Below are 22531 nucleotides of genomic sequence, written 5' to 3'. Positions count from 1 at the left end.
AAGGAGCTTAAACTCTTAAGGTTCTCCATTTCTCTTTCCAAATTATTTGTAGCATACACTTACTTTGCCATTACTTAAGCCCTTGCTTCAACAAAGAACAGTTTAATGTTTTATATGTTTCTTAATGCTACTATCACATTTTTAATTGTTGTTCTCTGTCTTCACAGACCTGGGCACTGCATTCTCTATCATTGGTAATTGACTCTGCTGGCCCACTCTTTTATGTGCATGTGGAGCCTACCCTTTCTCTCATTATAATGTTGTTGTTAAATGTGCCTCCCACTCATGCTGAAGTTCACCAGAGTCTTGGTCGCTGTTTGAATGCCCTTATTACCACATTAGGTCCAGAGCTACAAGGTATGGATGGGTGGCTTTTGTAATGTTTTACATTAAAAATATACACATAAAAAATTGATTACTTTCCCAGTCTATATTTGGTACATGGTGGTTGCTCAGTATGTTTTTGTTAAATGAATGTATAAATGTCATTCAGCCTGATTTCTCTTACCTGGAAAAGACAAGGAGTACCATAATTAGAAAGGTAAGATATATTCCTTAATAATTAAAATGACAGACATAGAATAGTTTAAGGAGCTCTGACCTATTTAAAAAATAAATGACTAAATTAAAAAATCTCAAATATGCCAGTCTGTTCAAATGAATAGTATGTGATTATAATATATGAAGGTAACTCGTAACTACTATAATTTCTGTTTATTGGTAATTCTTTTTTTATGTTTTTTTTTCCTATAGTTGTAGATGGACAGCATGCCTTTATTTGTTTTGTTTTTTTATATGGTGCTAAGGATTGAACCCAGTGCCTCACATATGATAGGCAAGCGCTCTACCACTGAGCTACAGCCCCAGCCTTTTTGATAATTTCTAATTCTACTTTTCATGAAAATTTGGTGAAATCTCTTCTAAGATTTTTCATTGTCTAGTGATGTGTGTTGTAATAAACAGAAAGAATAAGTTAAAATGGGGAGGAAAAAGAATAACCAAGGTAATCTAAAAGTTTGTTACCTAGGTTGTCCCTGCTTTGGGTGTATGTGTATGTGTGCACAGGTGTTGTGTACCCAGGAATTTTTGTGTGCCATGTGCTCTAGCACTAAGTTATGCCATCAGTCCCTGTCCTCACTTTTGCAGTAGAAATTTTACTTCATAGATCCATAAAGATAAAACTGGAAATAAAATTTAAAACCTAGTAATATATTTAAAGAGTAGTGATTTTATAGGTCGATTATTAAAAGCATCCGGTTTTTTATTTTAGGTAACAGTACTTCAGTTTCTGCCTTAAGGACTTCTTGTTTGCTGGGTTGTGCAGTGATGCAGGATAACCCAGACTGCCTAGTTCAAGCTCAGGCCATCTCTTGCCTTCAGCAGCTTCACATGTTTGCTCCTCGGCATGTCAACTTGTCTAGCCTGGTTAGCTGCCTCTGTGTGAGTATAAAATCATAAATGAGCCCTTAGTTTCTTTTGTTTGAAACTTGGATTTATTCCAGTTTGATTATTCTTCATACTATGTTCAGAATTAGATGTTATATATGTAACTATTTTATTTCAGTCTTTTTTTTTTTTTTTTTTTTTTTTTTGAGGGAGACAGCTCTCACACATTTACCTCTTAAATGAATGCACATGAGACAGATTTTTTTCTCCCATTAATATTGAACTTAAGATTTGGAATATTTGCTGGGCGTGGTGGCACACACCTGTAATCCCAGTGGCTGGGGAGGCTGAGACAGGGGATCGCAAGTTCAAAACCAGCCTAAGCAAAAGTGAGGCACTAGGCAACTCAGTGAGACCCTGTCTCTCTTCATTAATCAGTAAACAATACATAGTGGGTGCTTATAATGTTTCAGGTAATATATAAATGCTTTAGTACATGCAAATATTTATGTGATTTCTCTTTTTTTCTTTGTCCTCTATTCTAAATTATTGCATAAAAGTTCTTTTCATCTCAGATGGAGAAATAATACTTTTTCTCAATATGTGTGTCAGAATCTGGGTTCTAATAATGTATCTAACATTTAGAAAGATGAAGCAATGGACTAGAAGTTCTGATGAGGTGATTCATAAGCATCATTGGTGTTAAGGTTTTTCTTGAGCATAACAATTTCTATCTGGGCTTGCCTCAAAAATTGAGTTGCATTTCAGTTTATAACTTGACACCCTGGCTTTTCAACTTTTTCTGCCTGTGTGATATTACAGCATACTCCCATAAGTAGTATGGCAGTTGAGAAGCATTACTACAGACAGTCTTTTGTTTTTTATCTTTTAAAAAAAGTACCAATAGCACGCCATACTATTAATTGTTTTTTTTTTCTGTCTTGACGTATGTCTTAAATGTATATTGTATTAATTATTGATATATTTAATATTGAATCCAGAGCAATTAGCCACCGAGCCACATCCCCAGTACATTTTATTTTATTTTATTTTGAGATAGAGTCTTGCTAAATTGCTAAGGCTGGCTTTGAAATTGCAATTCTCCTGCTTCAAGCCCCCTAAATTTCTGGGATTATTGGTAGTGCATCACTGCTCCCAGCTATTTTTTTTTTTTTTAAGATAGGGTCTCACTGAGGAGCTGGAGATATAGTTCACTTGGTAGAGTGCTTGCCTCACATGCAAAAGGCCCTGGGTTCAATCCCCAGCACCACAAAAAAAAAAAAAGAAAGAAAGAAAGAAGAAAATCTGATTCCATCAATCCCACCTTTAGAATAAAGCTTCTAAAGTTTTTGTTTTTTTAAAAAAAGAAAAAAGAAAAGAAAAGAAAGATAGGGTCTCACTGAGTTACTGAGACTGACCCTGAACTTGTGAACCTTGTACCTCATCTTCCCAAGTTAGCTGGGATCACACACATGCACCATTGTACCTGGTTTCTACTTTTGTAGATGATGTTTGTATCATTAAATCCAGTCTTAAACTGGGTACAGTGCCACCTGCCTATAATCCCAGCTGCTCAGGAGGCTGAGGCAAGAAGATCACAAGTTTAAGGCAAGCCTGAGAAACTTGGTGAACCCTATCTCAAAATAAAAGGGCTGAAGATGTAGCTCAGTGGTAGACAGACACTGGGTTTAATCCACAAGGCCAAAAAAAAAATTCTAAGTCTAGGCTCTCTTTATCTGGACTCCTCATCCAATCATTGTTTTATTATTTAAAATTGTCTTTGCTGTATAATTTATGGCTAGATCATGTCTCTGTCACCTCCTAACTTTGTGGCTGTAGGGAAGTCCCATAACCTCCTAAATTCTTAATCTGTTAAACATGTGGATTACGCAAGATGCTCCATTTAAAGGCACAGGTCTGGGCATTTAATTAGCACTTCATACTATTAATTTTTTTTTCTGTCTTGACGTATGTCTTAAATGTATATTGTATTAATTATTGATATATTTTGTATACTACACTTAAAAAAGAAGACCTGACTCTTTTTTTGACAGAAACTTCTGTTCCTGCATTTCTTAGATCTGAGTCAATTGTGTATTAGGAAAAATAGCATTTACAAAAAAATGATTTTTACTTTTAACACTTACGACTTTTCTCTTGGAATATTACTTTTCATATTTGAGGAATCAAAATTATTATTGAAAATGTTTCTATTAGGGGATGGGGGTTTAGCTTAGTGGTATAGCATTTGCCTAGCATGCATGAGGCCTTGGGTTCAATCCCCAACACCACCAAAAAAAAAAACATTAAGAAAATTTTTACTCCTTTGTAAATTGATTTTATGTTTACTTTCCATCTAAATATAGTGATACTCTCTTTTTTTGGTTATTGAAGTATAGTAGAAAATATTCAGTAATGACCTTTTAAATTTTCTCCTTTATTTGAGCAAGAATTCACTTATTGATTAATGCTTATTGAGAAATGAAGAGTAAGACTTTCATTAAATTCATGATGAATAAGATCCAATCAAACACATTAGCTTTTTTCCATTTCCCAGACCAAAAAAAAAGTTAATAGAGACTATTATGCTGTGAGATTTTTTTTAATACCTTGAGCATTTGAGAAAATCTGCAGTAAAGCTGTTATTAATCTTATTCGTGTTATTCACAGTATTAAAGCTGTAAAGTGGTATTGTTGCTTACATAGAAATCATATTCAAAGTGGATAAGGTGTGTATGAGAACTCTACTTTTCATTCAGTGTTGCTGTGAATCTTCAAACTGCTTTAAAAAATCTATTCAAAAAGATATTCAAAAATTACTATCACTACAGTGCAATTAATTTTGTGTCTTGATATTTTGGTTAGTAATTCTAAATTAGGTTGGATTTATTATATTTTAAAGTGTTCTCTCGAGTAAGGAAATTGCATTTATCATTAGGCAAGAATCCTGTAAAGGTTTTCTTCTAACTGCATGCTGTTTAACTTGCATTCTCAACTTGGCCTTAGCTACACCAGCAATTCTAGTACTCTGTTTTAAAAACTTGGCTTCCAAGAGTAAAAACTATCTATAATTAACTTATGATGAAGTAAACCATTAACTTTGTCTGTTGCTGGACACCTGCTCATGTGAATGCAGTCCAGATCACTCCTCTCACAGACATGTCTACTTAATCTGGTTTTAATACTGAGGTGTAATTGGATTCCAAAATAAAACCTGATTTCTCAAATATACAACTTAAAATTATTGTGTATTTTATATCTTTACATCTAGAATTTTTATTGACTCTTTTCACGATCTTAATTCATATTTTATATTATCTTAGAAATTAAAGTATTTGTGCCACATTTTTAAATTGAAGCTAAGCCAATTTAAACAATCACTGTATCAACATTTATATTTTAATGCTTAGCTGACTGTTGTCAACTCATCCTAGTGTTTATCTTTTGGTTTTGTCATGACTGGTCTGTCATTTGTTTTTGTACAGGAGATCTTGTTGGATAATTCTGTGTTGGTAGGTCCCTGACCCTTGATTCCTAACTTTTTTTGAGGTTTGCAGTGCTGTTTGTGGCGTTTTTGTTTGTAGATGTTCTTGTTTTCCTCTGCATCCCTGTGCTTAAGCTAATCATTGATGCATAGTCCTGTATGTATAGCATGTTACATGGTGTTTATTTAATACCAATGTAAGCAAATCCTTCCTAACCTTCTCCAGCTGATGCACCCATATCTTATACTGAATTTTGCATCTTTTTGATTTAATATATTCATCAGAAAGGAATTGTAGTTACAGTTTTATTTAATTTCTGTGTTTTGCCTGCTTTGTTTGCCTTAACCTACTCTATTCTTCTTCCAATTTAAATGCTGGAGAATGACATGGAGATATTAAGCCTCCCATTTTGCTTTGTGTGACAGTCTTTAATCTTTTTTCTACCAAACAGAGTGCTTCTAAGCATGCTTTTTTAGAAGACTGTTTGACCAGCCTGAATAAATGCTGCACCTGCCTTGTATTATATGCTTGTAAAACTTCAATTAAAATAACTAGTAGATTCATTTATAATCGTCTTGCAGAGTGTGTTTTGTCGTTGTTAAATATAGCAGTAATCTTGGGCATGAATAAACTTGATCTTTTTATATTTTAACTTCTTTGTTATCTTCTATACTCGTTTTAAACAACAGAAGTTCGTAAACTTGACTGGAATGATATTACCTTGAGACTTTTGTGAATGACATTGCTCTCTCCATTTTTGAATTTGTGATATGGCTTAGGGGTAAAGTAGAACATTTACTAAAAAGTTCTCACCCACATGTTTCATTCATGATATGTTAACTTTTTCTGGTTTCTGGCTTATGAGAAAATTTAATATTACACTCTCTTTGCATGACATTTCTTCTTATACATTGAAAAGTAGCTGCTGCGACCTTTCTCAACCACTTCCTTATCCATTCTCTCCCCCTCTCCCTCCCTCCCTCCACCTCTCTCTCTCCTTCTCTCACTCCCACTCTCTCAGAATTTAGCCTCTGCTGTTTACAAAACTTCTACTTCAGTTCTGTTTTTTGTTTTTTTTTTTTTTGCATATGCCAAGTCACCATAAGAGCACTGTCAGAATTATACCATTATTTCTCAAAATTTGCTTTGAAAATCACTGTAAGATACATACTGGCCTAGATGTGTAGTTCAAACGGTGGAATGTATCCTAGCATGTGCAAGACCCTAGGTTCAAAACCCAATACAAAACAAAACAACAAAAAAATACGATAGATCACACCAAGCTTATCTTTACTTTCTGTGTTAGAACAAAATAAATTTAAATCTCTAGATTTTATTTCACTTGTGAAATCATGGGAATTTGCATCCAGAAACCTCTGACTTGTAATTGATTATTTAAGTTATATCACTAAGTTTATCATTTGCCATAAGTAAATACAACCTATTTATTACATTGTAGCTCTAAAATATATTTATATATATATGTATATCTACATATAAGTATGCATATATATGTACATTTATGTATATATACATGTAATTTGCTGTTCTGTATTTTTGGTGAGTGTTTTCTAAGTAAAATTTCTGCCTTTATTTGAGAATGCATTTACTTACTCTATATGTCTTCTAAATAAAATAACTACAGAATAACTTGTTAGAAACTACATTAATAATAACTAATATTTATTGAGCATTACATTTGTCGGGTTCTATGGTAAGCACTTTGCATGTTACTTTGTGTTAATTTCACAACATCCTTATGAGATGGGAGAGTGTTATAAATAAGGAAAGTAAGGTACAGAGAGGTTAAATAACTTGCCCCAGATCACCCAGCTAAAAATGTTGTGGATCTAGTACTCAAACTGAAACAGTTTTACTTTAGACCTTCCAATTTAACCAATATGCTATATTGCTAAATTTTTATACATTTCTTAGAGAGTCATAACTCATTATGATAGAGTTATAATTGTATAAATCCTTTAAATTGTTTCTTTAATCTCTCAAAACTATTCTTATTCAAATAAACTGTCTTCTAACACTGGTTAAGAGGCTTTTGCTTGGATTTACTTATGAATAGTGCATAATCTAGTGTGTGCATTATTCCTTAAGGTTTTTCTAAGTTTCATGATCATAAATATATACTAAAGTAGTTTTAAGAACTTTCTGTGTATTTAATAAATTGTGATCAGAAAGAAATCCAATGAATGAATATCTGTTGGATTTACTGAATGCCACAAAGAACTGTAGCTCTTTCATTCCCCAAATGATATTTTTCAGGTAAATCTTTGTAGTCCCTACTTGTTATTGAGAAGAGCAGTTCTGGCTTGTTTACGTCAGCTTGTACAGAGAGAAGCATCTGAAGTTTCAGAACATGCTGTTATGCTTGCTAAGGATAGCAGAGAAAAGTTGACCCCAGGTAATTCTTTTTATCAACATATGTCTAGCTTAAATTATTGTTTTAACCTTAAATTTTCATTATATACCTGAGTCTTTTTAACAAAAACTTAAATTACTACATAGTATGTTTTAAACCTACTGCAAGAAAGAATGACTAGGTCTGGGGTTATGGCTCAGTGGTTGAGTGCTTGCTTGGCACGTGTGAGGCATGGGTTTGATCCTTAGCACCACATAAAAATAAATAAATAAAATAAAGGTATTGTGTCCATCTACAACTAAATAAAAATAAAAAGAAAGAATCACTAACAATTATCATTTCATCCCTTGATTTAGAGCAATGGTTCTCAGACCGAAGCCCCTTAACCAGCAACATTCACCTCACCTGAGAACTTATTAGAAATATCCCTGACCTCCTGAACCATAAATCTGGGAATAAAGCCCAGCAATCTGTATTTTTATAGTCAAAAGTTTTTATATTCCCTGTGTTAGTAGTGAAGTTTGCAAGTCATTGGTTTACAGCAAGTTTTTTCATATCAGTCAACTAATTGAATTTAGCCTTTAAGTAATTTATTTATTTATTTTTTTAAAGAGAGAGAGAGAGAGCGAGAATTTTTAATATTTATTTTTTTTAGTTATCGGCGGACACAACATCTTTGTTTGTATGTGGTGCTGAGGATCGAACCCGGGCCGCACGCATGCCAGGCGAGCGTGCTACCACTTGAGCCACATCCCCAGCCCATAGCCTTTAAGTAATTTATCATACATAATTCCCTTTGCCAAAATCTCATTTTAATAAAACATTTTAGGTGAGTCTGCTAAAAGTTAAAGTGTTTTTATGCCCCTTCTACATCTTAGAGCTAAATTTAAAAAGACTTTTTTTTTTTTTTTTTTGTATCAGGGATTGTACCCAGGGGCACTCAACCACTGAGCCACATCCCTGGCCCTAGTTTGTATTTCATTTAGAGACAGGGTCTCACCAAGTTGCTTAGCACCTTGCTTTTGTTGAGGCTGGCTTTGAACTTGTGATATTCCTGCCTCAGCCTTCCCAGCTGCTGGGATTACAGGCATGTGCCACCACACCCAATCCAAAAGATTTCTTAACACCAAGTGCAGTAGTTCACACCCATAATCCAGCAGCTTGGGAGGCTGAGGCAGGAGAATCATAAGTTCAAAGCCAGCCCCACAACTTAGCAAGACCCTGAGCAACTTAGTGAGACCTTAACTCAAAATTTTAAAAAGGGGAGGAGGTGGGAAATGGGGATGTGGTTCAGTGGTTAAATGCCCCTAGGTTTAATCTCCAGTACCAAAAGAAAGAAAAAAAAATGTTCTAACTTGCATGTAAATTCAAAGAAACTATTAGCCTGCAAAAATAGTAATAATGTCTCACATATACATATGCATAGTTTCCAAAATACTGTCATACTTTTAGAAAGTCACAAAGCCTTCACAAAGCTATCCAATATCTTAAAGCTTTCAGCTCCATAATGTATTTTACTTTCAATAGTCTGGTTTTTTTAAATATTCATTTCTTTTAGTTGTACAAAATGCCTTTATTTCTACTTATTTATTTTTATGTGGTGCTGAGAATCAAACCCAGGGCCTTGCACGCACCAGGCTAGTGCTCTACCGCTGAGCCACAACCCCAGCTCAACTTTCAATAGTCTATTCTTTATTTTTTTTAATATTTTTTTGTTGTAGACGGACACAGTATCTTTCTTTATTTTTTTATGGTGCTGAGGATCCAACCCAGTGCCTCACATGTGCAAAGCAAGCGCTCTACCACTGAGCTATAGCCTCAGCCCCTCAATAGTCTGTCTATTCTTTAAATTGCAGTTTTATTATCATATTAAAACTTTTGTGATCACTTGAATTAGTCAGCATGACTGAACTGATAACATTATTCATCAAATAGGGTTGCAGAATTCATTTGAAAACTATTCAAACTATATTCATGGTTGTTAGCTTTAACCAGAGAAATTTTAATCTAACAGTGTCAGATGTTTTCCCCAATGGGACATTCAATTTGTATTTTCTGTTGCTTTAGGCTCTAATCATATAAACATGCTAGTAGTACATGTTCCTAGAAATGTTAAATTAGCTATCTGATTAAAATTATAGTAAATAATTAATTGTGTTAATCTTTTTTTAAATATTTTAATTTTTCAGACCCATAGAAAAGTTGAAAGAACCATATAGTGAACACATAGATTCATTACTTTTTTGTAACACTTTTTTTTTTTTAATTTTTTTTAAAATATTTATTTCTTTTAGTTATTGGCGGACACAACATCTTTGTTTGTATGTGGTGCTGAGGATCGAACCCAGGCCGCACGCATGCCAGGCGAGCGCGCTACCACTTGAGCCACATCCCCAGCCCCATTATTTTTTAATAATACTTATTTTAGTTCTCTGTCTATAAACACAAAGGTTTTTAAATAACTTTATTTTGTTTTGTTTTGTTTTAATGTGGTGCTTAGGATTGAACCCAGTGCCTCACACATGCTAGGCAAGCACTCTACCACTGAGCCACAACCCCAGCCCAACACACATATGTTTTCCCAAGTCATTTCAAAGCAGTCTGCAGACCTGACAATTCAATTCTAAATACTTTAATTTGCATTTCCCAAGGACATTTCTTTCACATAACCAAACCCCATTTATATACATAAGAAAACATTGATTTAATAGCATCATAGACTTATAGTCTTCAGATTTCTCCCATTATCACAAAAATGTCCTTTGTGACTCCTACCTATCCTTTTCCCCCCAACCAAATCTAGGATCCAGTCATTACTCATGTGATACATTAGCTGTTAAATGTGTGTGTGTGTATGTGTGTGTATTACTGAGGATTGAACCCAGGGATGTTCTACCACCAAGCTACATTCTGGCCCCTTTTTTTATGTTTTATTTTGAGACAGGATCTCTCTAAATTGCTGGAGCTGGCCTCAAACATGTGGTCCTCTTACTTCAACCTCTCCAATGGCTGGGATTATAGATGTGCACCAACAGGTCCAGCTATTAGACATACTTTTAGACTCCTAATCTGAAATATTCCTATCATCTCCTTCTGATTTTAAAAACTAATTCCACTTTCAAAACAGTCTAGCATAGGGCTGGGACTGTAGCTCAGTGGTAGCGTACTTGCCTGACTTGTGTGAGGCACTGGGTTCGATTCTCAGCACTGCATATAAATAAATAAAATAAAGGTCTATCAACAACTAAAAAATTTTTGAAAAAAACAGGCTAACATGATCTTTAGCATCTAAATTATTTCATAAGTTGTAGATGAATTAAATGTTCAAGAGAATATTTATTTGGGACATTTTCAGGACTAAAGACAATAGATGATAAATCAAGCCTTATATTTCTTCTTAGAAATGATTTGTTACTTTACGTAAGAATATTGTATAGTGATTTATGTTGGTTGATAGTTCATAATAGCTTAGCTGTAGTAATTAATTTTCCTACAATTATTGTTTTTTATTTACTTTGTATTCTCATGTTGAAAAATTTAGAGCCTTTATACCAAGATGAGGAAAGTCACTGATTATGTTTATTGATTTGAAATTAACTTTAGAGAAAAAATAAAATAATATGTGCTGTGTTGAACTTTAATTGGGTGATATTTACCTAGTTTAAAAAGAAATATTGGGCTGGGGATGTGGCTCAAGCGGTAGCACGCTCGCCTGGCATGCGTGCGGCCCGAGTTCGATCCTCAGAACCACATACAAACAAAGATGTTGTATCCGCCAAAAACTAAAGAATAAATATTTTTTAAAAAAAAAGAAATATTAATAACTCTTACTAAAGATTTATCATTCAGTGACATTACATAAAAATATACAGGTTCATAAATAATCTCAAAATTCAGTTATGAACTAAACTCAATCTCAGTAGATTAAGGCACAATAGTTCTTTAAAATATATTTATGTAGTAATATTTAATAACTACTGAATGTGTGTACTTCTCATATGGCAGTTTTGTTTTCTGTATTACTTAGATCATCGGTTTTCTTCTTGTCAGATGCTAACATTGGAGAAATGGGCCTTGAAGGGGCATTATTGGCTTTACTAGACAAAGAGACAGATCAGAGATTGTGCCATGATATCAGAGAGACTTTAAATCACATGCTAACATCTATGGCGGTGGAAAAACTCTCTCTTTGGTTAAAACTTTGTAAAGAAGTACTTGCTGCATCAGCTGGTAAGTACTGGTAATTACCACATGAAATGATAAAATTGAAAGTAAAAACTATAGAAAATTATTTGCCACTGACCATTCATTAGTTTTTTCTGCTTGAATTACAGTTGTCTAGTCATTGCTTTCTTAAACTGAAGATTCTGCTGTAATGTTTTAGAATTCTCTGTAATTTGAACAGTATAAATTTTAAGGCTGCTTTTTTTTCTGTTTTTATTGTCTTAACATTCTTGTATCAAACAGTTAAAAAGTAGAGTCATTATTTATAATAGGAAATACCTAACTTATAATGGATCCATTATTTTTTTGGTACATGTAATAAATATTTGAGGGTTTGCAGCAAATCAACATAATAGAAAACTTAGCAAGCAAACTAATTCCTCCATATTTAGTAATGTTAATTTAAAATAGTATTATAAAATGTTATTCCCCTAATGTCTTTGCTAATACAAGACAATTATAAGAATGTACACTTGATTCTTTAAAGTGTATATACTTAAAGAGAGGAAATACATGAGAAGAAGAAAAAAGGTAGAAACCAGTTCTATTCCAGGAACTGTATATATTCTATCTGATTTAATCCTTTAACTCATCCTATGAATAGACAGTATTATTCCTTTTTGCAGAAGAGGAAAGCTTAGAGAGGTAAGTACCTTGCCCGATGATACAAATTCAAGCCTAAGCCTACATAACTTTAAAATCCATAAATTTTCCACTAGGTTTCATTAGAGCCCAATTTAGTTATATAAATGTTATAATTTAATGTGGTTCTGATCTCTGAATTATTTGAAAGGAAAAGGATGCCATATGATTCCTGGAATTTTTTTGTATTCTCTCTTCATCTCTTCCGGTAATTTATACCTGTTCTTTCAACCATAGTTCTGCATGTTTTCTTGCTCTCTTCTATCCTCACTACTTGAGAATTAACAAGGACTTTTCCTTTAGAAAAAAAAAAAAGTATATGTGCACATTTAGACTGGTCATTTTTTTTTTGGTGTCTCACCTTTTTAAAATTTTTACATTTATACTCCCTGAAAACACCTTTCAGTCTATTGATTTCTTAGTCATAAGATAGCTTTGCCATAACTTGATTAGTGATATCTTTACTATCTTAACACCAAAAAATATTGACATGTAAGATAGTTTAGAAGAGCAAGATGGTTTGTTTGATAGCGTTAATTCCATTTTAAGTTGAATTTAACAGTAAATAAGAAGCAATACTTGAGTATGGCTCCAGCCATAAGCATAACTTTGAGATAATGACAGCAGAGGGTCTCTAGTAACAAAAATATTTTAAGATAGTTTTTAGTGTATTTAAGATAACATCTTTAAGTTCATTCAAAGACCCAGTGTTGTAGGGGCTGGGGTTGTGGCTCAGTGGTAGATCACTTGCCTAGCACTTGCGAGGCACTGGGTTCGATCCTCAGCACCACATAAAATAAATAAATAAATAAATAAAAAGACCCAATGTTAAAAGAGCTCAAGGGACTGGGTACATGTAATAAATATTTGAGGGATTGCAGCAGATCAGAGATAGTGCCATAATATCAGAAAGACTTTAAATCACATGCTAACATCTATGGCAGTGGAAAAATTCTCGCTTTGGTTAAAACTTTGTAAAGAAGTAGCTCAATGGTAGAGCGCTTGCTTAGCATGTGTAAGGCACTGGGTTCGATCCTCAGTGCCACAAAAAAATAAATAAAATAAAGGTATTGTGCCCATCTACAACTAAAAAAATATTTTTAAAAAACAGCTCTGCAGTAGACCCCACTCATACTCTCTACTATAGAATTTTTAGCTTCCTTTAGTTTAATCATCTGTGGGCTTGGGGTTGATAATTACTGCATTATCTAGTATTATACTTGGTTTTTCACTTTGAGTATATTTTAACAACTTGATTATCAGCTCTCATAGCATTTCCTTTAGACATCACTGTTATCTACTACTTATTAGACATAGTTATTCGATGTTATTATAAAGGTATATGCTTGCTATCCATGGTGGCACACACCTTTAATACCATCAACTTTGGAGATTGACAATTCAAGACCAGCCTCAGCATCTTGGCAAGACCTATCACAAAATTTAAAAATAAAGGTTTGGGAATGTAGCTAAGTGGTAAAGGACCCCTTGGCTCAATCCCCGGTACCAAATGATTTTTTTTAAGTGTATGCTTGATTAATAGTAATTCTAGTGTGCATTTGAACTCATTTTTTGTGTTCTCTAAAAATATACCTTTTGTGGGGCTGGGGATGTGGCTCAAGCGGTAGCACACTCGCCTGGCATGCATGCGGCCTGGGATCGATCCTCAGCACCACATATAAATAAAGATGTTGTGTCCGCCGAAAACTAAAAATAAATATTAAAAATTCTCTCTCTCTCTCTCTCCCTCTCTCTCTCTTAAAAAAATACGTACCCCACTTGAATCAAATGTATGATATGTCTAGATCATTGTAATGTTTTGAGCAACTAATAAAAAAATTAATATATATATATTATATACATATATAATATATATATATATACCTTTTGTATATATACAATAGAATATCACTCAGCCATAAAGAAAAATTAAATTATGGCATTTCCCAGTAAATGGATGGAACTGGAGACTATCATGCTAAGTGAAATAAGCCAATCTCAAAAAGCCAAAAGCCAAATATTCTCTCTGATAAGCAGATACTAACACACAAGAAGGGGTGCAGGGAATAGAAGTAATTTGGTTTAGACAAAGGGAAATGAAGGGAAGGGAGGGAAGTTGGGAATTGGAAAGACAGAATGAATCGGACATTTTTTCCTGTGTTCATATATGAATACATGACCAGTGTAACTCCACATCATATACAAGCACAAGAGTGGAAATTTATACTCCATGTATGAATAATAGGTCAAAATACATTCTGCTGTCATGTATAACTAAAAAGAACAAATGTTGTGAAATATGATATATCAAGAACTATGTAATGTTTTGAACAGCCAACAATAAAAAATTTTAAAAAAAAAAAGAACAAATGAAAATTTTTAAAATATATACCTTCCAATTGATTGTAATCCTGTGTATTTTCCCTTGATAAAAGATTTTGCAACTATAACTTGTGTGGATACGATGCAAGAGGAAGAAGGTCATAAGCTTGATGATGCCTCAGTCCTGACCACCAGAAGTGATGAAAAACCCCATCCTTTTACCAATCCCCGATGGGCTACTAGAGTCTTTGCTGCTGAATGTGTCTGTAGGATAATTAACCAGTGTGAGAATGCAAACAGTGCACATTTTGACATTGCTTTAGCACAAGAAATGAAAAAAAGGGATTCAAGAAGTAAGTGGCATAGTGATGTAAAGACAAAGAGATACACATAGAAATGCTGCCTGCTTATGGTTTTCATATATATTTTAACAATAAAGCCAAAAGATTATTTTTATCCTTCCAAATCAGGTATGAAGTTTGATTACAGTATTTATGTAAGCTACCGGTTAGTACCTTTTTTAATGTTTAAATACATTTTTCATGATAAGCTTCTTAAATTTGCATTCATTTTTGACTGTACATGCAATGAGTTAAGTTTATAGAGAATGATCATATTCTTGGGAAGTAAGGTGTGTTGGCTAGTTCCCAAAATGAATTTTCTGAATTGTAACTCTTAACAATTTTGCTTATAGTTTATTTCAGTGTCATGAATATTACCTAAAAATATTTGAACCAGTGTAAATTAAGCCTAATTGCAAGACCATTTTGACTTTGTTCAGTTTTATTTTTACCTACAAATGTGTATGTGTTCATGGTTTGGTGTCTGATTTTTAGAATTCATGTAAGCATATAATTATTCAAAGTCACAATGCACTTTTATGAGTAACCTAGTAATATTCTTTATCAGACAAAAGAATTACAAAGCAGAATGTTGCTGTCACTACTTGAGTATGAATTAGACATCTCTGATTTAATTATTTTTAAGCAAGCATCTTTTAAGATCTTTATTTGGGATGAGCATTGTGCAAGATATTTATCCGTGTAGAATTATTATGTCATAGATATTTACTGATTCCTGTGCTCCCAAACAAAATATTAGTGAGGTCTTGGGGATGTGACTCAGTGGGAGAATGCTTATGTAGCATGAGAAAGGCCCTGAGTTCAATCCCTAGCACCACAAAAATAAATAAAATAATAGAATGGAATAGTAGTTAACACTGACTACATTTCTCCAATGTGAGCTATAACTTTGTTCTTTGAATTAGTCTCAGATATATTCTGGGTAAAAGTTAGCTGTGTTCAGAAATATTATTGGAACATCTAAATAATTTTCTAATGCCTCCCCCCAAACTTTTGTACCAAAGGATGTTTTGTAGTCATAAGAGGAATTTTATCATTTCTATAGCTAGAGATTTTTTTAATATTCCCATGATTTGTGTATTTAGCAAGATATGTAAAATAAGATAATCTGGTGCATGTAGAGTCACACAAAGCTTTTTTTTATTGTTGTTTGTATTAGGGGTTGAACCCAGGGGCACTTTATCACTGAGCTACATTCCCAGTTCTTTTTAATTTTTGTTTTGAGACAGGGTCTCACTAAGTAACTTAATTTGCTGAGGCTGCTTGAACTTGTAACCCTCCTGCCTCAGCCTCCCAAGTCACTGGGATTACAGGCATGTGCCACCATGCACAGCCACAAAGCTTTTTTTAAAGCAACATTAAGGCCCTTGGCTTCAATTTGATATAAAAAGAATAAATTACTGTTTAATTAATCAAAGCCCAAGGTCTCCTAAATACAAAGTAATGTACTTTTATCAGAAAGTCTGAACAAAATATTTATTGAGACTATTAGCATTCTTTTAAAGGATGCTAATTCTGCTTTTGGTTTTTTAATAACTGTATTTAATTATTTGGTTTGAAGTAGTTTTGTGTGTATGCATTTGAGCATATTAAATTCAGCTTTAAAGTCTCTATTTGTTGCAGAGTAAAACAAAACAGTAAATCAAATCGGAACTACCGAAAAAGAAAGTCTATCCTATGAATTTTTTTTTAAGTATTTATTTTTTAGTTGTAGTTGGACACAGTACCTTTATTTTATTTATTTATTTTCATGTGGTGCTGAGGATCGAACCCAGGGCCTCATACATGCTAGGCAAGCGCTCTGCCGTTGAGCCACAACCCCAGCCCAATCCTATGAATTTAAGGAAGAGAAATTATCACATCATAAATCTTAGTTCCAATGTATTCTATTTCTTAATAAGGCATTTTTTAATCTTGTAGATGACTTTTTGGTGTTACATCTTGCTGACTTAATTCGCATGGCTTTTATGGCTGCCACAGATCACAGTGATCAACTCCGTCTTTCTGGCCTTGAAACACTATTAGTTGTTATTCGGCGATTTGCAACTGTTCCAGAACCAGAGTTTCCAGGTCATGTGATTCTAGAACAGTATCAAGCCAATGTAAGCATTTTCTCTTAGAAAAATTTTTAAATTAAAAACAACAATAAAATGTGTATACAACTATTTGGCATGTACCTTTCAAATTATATAAGTGAGGATATTTCTCTTCTAACATATCACCAGTGTCATCACCATGTAGAAAATACATACATTTGTGGAAGAAATCTGACAGCTATTAGTTTATAAAGTTTCAAGTACAAGCAAAATGGTACATAAAATAGGTATTTTATAACTTTAAGGATTAATTTTCATAATTAAAACCTTGCTAATTTGAGGGAGTGGAGGATTTCAGAAATGAAATCGTATACAAAATGTCTGAATAAGTAATATAACACCAAATATCCAGATTACATTAAATCATTACTCCTAGAATAAATAGAATGTGATACTTAACATCCTTTTTTAAAAAAAAAAAATTATAATTTTTTTTAACTGATTGTGTTTGACTGGTACATTATAAAAGCTAGAAAAAGAAAGGAAGATAACAAAATCCTTATCCGTCTTATAATCCTCTAACAGCATTCATCCAAGCATGTCTCTCATGATTTAGAGGCAAGTTGTGATAACTAGCAATTAAGGAGACCAGAGCAATTCACTAGTTGGTAAATAATCTTATCCCTTTTTCCCAGTAAGTAATGCTAGTGCATACTTAGGGAGAGAGCAAAAAGAAGGAATTGAAGTTACATACAACTGTCATATTAGACTAAAATATTATAATTCAGCTTAATTGAAGGGAGTTCTTATATTTTTATCTTTTTAAAAATTATAAGTATTAGAAATACAATTACAACTCATTTAGGCAGAAAAAGGAAAATTATTGTCAGGAATCTTTTAGTTGGCTCCACTGTCTTCTGCATGGCTTTATTCTGAGATTTGTCTTTCTAAGTGAGATTAAGATGACTCTCAAGTGCAAAAAATAAATCCTCTTTTGCAATTCAGAACTCATTGTTCTGAATTGCAGGAATACTATATCTAAGATAGCTTAAAGTGATGGGATATTGATAAATGAAAAGGTTGGTTCTAAGACTAAAAAGGTAATAAAAAGCACAGGTCATGAGAAGGGGGGAAAAATGATTGCTCTCTCAGTACCCAAGTTCTTTTAAAGAGACAGTACTTCTTTTCCAGTACTCCCAACAAAAGTCTTAAGAGCTTTCAGTATACCAGTGTGGGTCCCTGGAGCACATGGACTACGAGGTAGGGGAGAAATAGTTCCCCTAAGGAAAAACAGGAATCCCATTATCTAAAAATAAGGGGAAATATGCAGAGCAGGCAAAACCAACAGTTGCCATAATACCTATTAAAAATACATGATTTTAAAATCAGATTAAAAAGGAGAACTTGTGCTCTCTTATTGATGTTTGATTTGTCATATAATTTCTCTTCAGGTAGGAGCAGCACTTAGACCAGCCTTCACTTCAGAGACACCACCCGATGTGACTGCCAAAGCATGTCAGGTAAATGGTTTAAAAGACACAGCTTAAAAATGGTCTTAGGAAACAGTTCAGTTAGTGATTGAAGCCATGGTTATCTTCTCATTGATCTCAACTTACCATTTTTCTTTTCTTAAGTTTAGAGAACTTCCTTTTCCTTTTTTATAATTGCATGGTAACCCTATCTATGAATATGTCATAATTTATTTAAACAGTTTTATATTGATGGACATATAGGGTTTTTGGTCTTTTGCTGTTATAAATAGCGCTATAATATTATGATGTTCTGGGCTAGGGTTGTGGTTCAGTGGTAGAGTGCATGTGTGAGGCCCTGGGTTTAATCCTCAGCACCACATAAAAAATAATAATAATAAAGTTATTAAAATGTTTTAGAAAATTATAAATGAGAGATTAAATTTTTAAAAATATTATGATCTTCTGCATAGGTCCTTTTTTGAGGGAACTGGGGGAAGGGTCCTGGGAATTGAATTGAATCCACACCCTGGCGCATGCTAGGCAAGCTCTCTACCACTAAGTTACACCCTTAGCCTTTTTTCTATCTACATGATAGAGTAAAAAGGGTATCTCATAAGAGATTGAATTGGTATTTCAAATGAGGCTGAACTTTTTTTTGATATGTCTAAGAGCCATATAATACACAGTCTTAAAAACTTCTTGGAGTAGATTGTCAAACACTTGACATAAAATAATTAAAAGCAGGACTGTCATGAATAAATTAATTATAAACATAATGGAAAAACCTAATTTTAGTCAGTTCTTTCTAATCTTTTTTCTAAATCTAATTTTTAATCAGGTGCTGGGGATTGAACCCAGGGCCTCAAGCATGCTACCTGAGCACACACTCTAACTTTGAACTGCACCCTAGTGCCTCAGCTTTCTTTTACAGATTGTATTTACAAAACTTTGAGTGCCTTCAATATTCAGAGAACTGTACAAAATATTGTACTGAGTCTCTAATTTGTCATCACTTAATTATATGTATTCTTATTATAAACTACTTGAAATCTTCTGTGAAATGAGACAAAAAGTAATACAGACGCTCCTCAACTTCCAGTGGGTTTGCATATTGATAAACATAAGCTGAAATACCGTAAATAGAATATGTATTTAACATACCTAGCCTACCAAATATCATAGATGTAGAGTGCCAGTTGATTTACAGAGTAAATCTCACTACTGTGAAACTGACTAGGAGCTATGGCTCCCTGCTGCTACCCAGCATCATGAGGGCTAGTGTTGTGCATATCACTAGCCCAGGAAAAGGTCAAAATTCAAAGTACAGTTTCTGCTGATGCATACATATCACTTTTGTATCATTGTAAAGTCAAAAAAACATTAGGTTGAACCATTATAAGTCAGGGACCACCTGTGTATGGAGGGGAGCAAATGAATTTCCTCTAGAAAAAGAGAAGTACCATGATACCTGGAAAAAAAACATAGACAACACCTGATAATTTAGTAAAGTTTCTGCATTGCAGAATTATGAATAAATTTTGTTTTTAAAATTAAAAATACAGGGTTGCAGTTGTTCCTCAGTGGTAGAGTGCCCGCCTAGCGTTTGCAAGGCCCTGGGTTCAGTCCTCAGCACCACATAAAAATAAATAAAATAAAGGTATTGTGTCCAATTGCAACTAAAAAATAAGTATTAAAAAAATACATTTTCATCAAAAGAATCAAAATTCATTGGAGTCTTGGGATGTAACTCTGGTAGAGCATTTGTCAAGCATGTATAAGGCCTTGGGTTCAATCCACGGCAACCCAAAAAGTTCTTCATTGGAGTTTTGTAAGTTAAGTACTTTATCTTTTAATCAAGTTACAGTACCACACAATGTCTAGTTTTAAATAGAGAGATGAAGTAGTCAAGATTAAGATTTAATTAAAAATGTTAATCCAAACATTAAGACATGATTTCATAATTTCATTTTTCCAAACTAGTAACATCTAAAATTCTCAATTTATTTACGAAGTAGCACTTTTGTTTATTAAGTTGCACTGATTTCCTTGCTTACACTTCCTTCCCTTTTGAAGTGCTGACTTTGATCACTGTTACCAGCTGTATTCTATTGGGTATATCAATGACAAGATGGTTTCAGTGACTAGATTCCTGATATGCCATTGAGCTCTGCTAAACTCACAAGAGAAATATTTATTTTTAAATCTAACTTTTGATTTTCTCAAAAACCAGGTTTGCAGTGCCTGGATAGCAAGTGGAGTTGTAAGTGACCTTAGTGATCTCCGAAGAGTTCATCAGTTGCTGGTTTCATCATTAACAAAAATACAGGCTGGAAAAGAAGCTCTAAGTCACTTATATAATGAAAGTGCTTCTACCATGGAGATCTTAGCTGTTTTAAAAGCCTGGGCAGAGGTTAGTACTTTTTAATTTGTAACTGGAATTTTGGAATTTATTAATAAACACCTTAGGATATCAACTGAAATTAACTTTTATGAAACAGTAAATCTCCAGGCATGGTGGTGCACACCTGTAATCCCAGGAATTTGAAAGACTGAAGCAGGAGGATTACAAGATTGAGGTCAGCCTCAGCAATTTAATGAGTCTCTAAGCAACTTAGCAAGACCCTATGTCAAAATAAAAAATTAAAAGGGCTAGGGATATGGCTCAGTTGTAAAGGACCCCTTAGTTCTATCCCCAGTACCAAAAAAAAAAAAAAGTTAACTGTAAAAAAAAAAGACTTCCAACATGACATTTACTTATATGTTAATTAACATGTTGATCAAAATTCAGTAATAGTACTCTTACCTAGCATGTACAAGGGGGGTTTGATCCACCACACAGAAAAAAGAGTCCTCATTGTCTGCTGCTTTAAGCAGGAACAATTATGAACCAGAGAAAGGTCCTAATAGTCAATGAAAATAAACTTTTATTGAAGTCAGTTCTTGAATATATGCAACTGCTTGTATGTTCTGTCAACTCTATAACACATACTTTAATGTTTGTTAATGCTCTTTCATAGAATGACATTCAGATACTAAGTAGCAGTCACTCATTTTTAAGAATAAAGGAATCTTATAATAATATGTTTACTTTATATTTATTTAATTTCTAATCAGGAGCAAAGTTATATCATTTGTTAGTTTACTATGGAAATTTTAACATATACAAAAGCAGACAGAATAGTATAATGAATATACATATAAGCCAGCTTGAATAGTTATCAAACATGGCTAGTCTTGTTTATGTATCATTTTAATGAATATATGAAATCAGATTGCAACTCAGAAAATTAGCCAACTGTACAAAAGGGTTTCCTCCAATAGTGCTATTTTAAGCCTTAAGGTTATAGACTCTCAATGTTTGTCGTCATTTACTGTTGACAAGACTTTGGTTAGGAAGTAGTTATGCCTACATTTAGTAACTGGATCTAATTGTCTTTAACAGTCAACTCTTTATGCTTTGAAAGCATATGATTTTCCTAGAGAAAACAAATTTGTAACCTATTTTATAAATAAGTCTTTGGAGTAGGCACAGTGGCACACGCCTGTAATCCCAGCAGACCAGGAGGCTAAGGCAGAAGGATCACAAGTTTGAGGCCACCTTCAGCAACTTAATGAGGCCCTAAGCAACTTGTTGAGACCCTGCCCAAAAGTAAAAAATAGAAAGGGTTGGGAATGTAGCTCAGTGGGTTCAATCCCCAATACCAAAAAAAAAGAAAAAAAAAAAAAAAAACAGAAAGAAGTCTTTGCTCATTGGTGTTATTTATAATAATTTAAGTCTGTGGACTCTTGATTAAGCCCATTAACTCCTCTTATTCTTTCCTCAGTAAAATAAAGACTAACCCACATTCTATGAAACTGAAGTCCATAATTCTTCATCTAAAATCCTTGGAGCCAGATATATCTGGAATTCAGAATTTGGAGGATTTTAAAAAACTATTATGGTATATATTCTATGTCTCCATCTGAGAAGTCTGGGGCAATGCCATAGACTCTATAATCAAACATATTAGTATATCTATATTACAATTTTTTGTATTTGTACTACATTCTATCTAGACATTATACATGAGTTAAGTCAGTTTTGCCACTAGATTAGTATATCATGAACTTACATTTTTCAGATTTTTTTTTTAGTGTTGCCGGTAAAGGGACAGTACATGTTATATATGTTATGTACAATGTTAATTGTTTACCATTCTGTGGACCATGTTAAATCCATTTATGTAAA

General features: G+C 33.4%; 1 protein-coding gene and 1 long non-coding RNA gene across 10 annotated transcripts in view; one reads left to right on the top strand and one right to left on the bottom strand.

Moving 5' to 3' along the window:
• LOC114088250 (uncharacterized) overlaps positions 1-22531 on the bottom strand; it is a 114260-nt gene that overhangs the window by 24839 nt on the left and 66890 nt on the right. The gene's annotated exons all lie outside the window — the stretch shown is intronic.
• The window catches only part of Heatr5a (HEAT repeat containing 5A), a 121091-nt gene that overhangs the window by 76175 nt on the left and 22385 nt on the right, over positions 1-22531 (top strand). For 8 of the 9 annotated variants that reach the window (XM_027929835.3, XM_071607817.1, XM_027929836.3 and 5 more), the window contains 8 exons: positions 168-357; positions 1271-1440; positions 7149-7287; positions 11296-11475; positions 14547-14786; positions 16716-16897; positions 18283-18351; positions 20534-20713. In XM_027929835.3, coding sequence (XP_027785636.1) covers positions 168-357; positions 1271-1440; positions 7149-7287; positions 11296-11475; positions 14547-14786; positions 16716-16897; positions 18283-18351; positions 20534-20713 — 1350 coding nt within the window. The remainder of the gene's footprint in view (positions 1-167; positions 358-1270; positions 1441-7148; positions 7288-11295; positions 11476-14546; positions 14787-16715; positions 16898-18282; positions 18352-20533; positions 20714-22531) is intronic. The other variant, XM_071607818.1, reaches the window with a different exon arrangement.

This window comes from Marmota flaviventris, chromosome 2, assembly GCF_047511675.1.
Source record: "Marmota flaviventris isolate mMarFla1 chromosome 2, mMarFla1.hap1, whole genome shotgun sequence".
NCBI classification, from domain to species: domain Eukaryota; kingdom Metazoa; phylum Chordata; class Mammalia; order Rodentia; family Sciuridae; genus Marmota; species Marmota flaviventris.
Note: the sequence above shows the minus strand (reverse complement) of the source record. Positions and strands in the feature narration are given on the sequence as shown.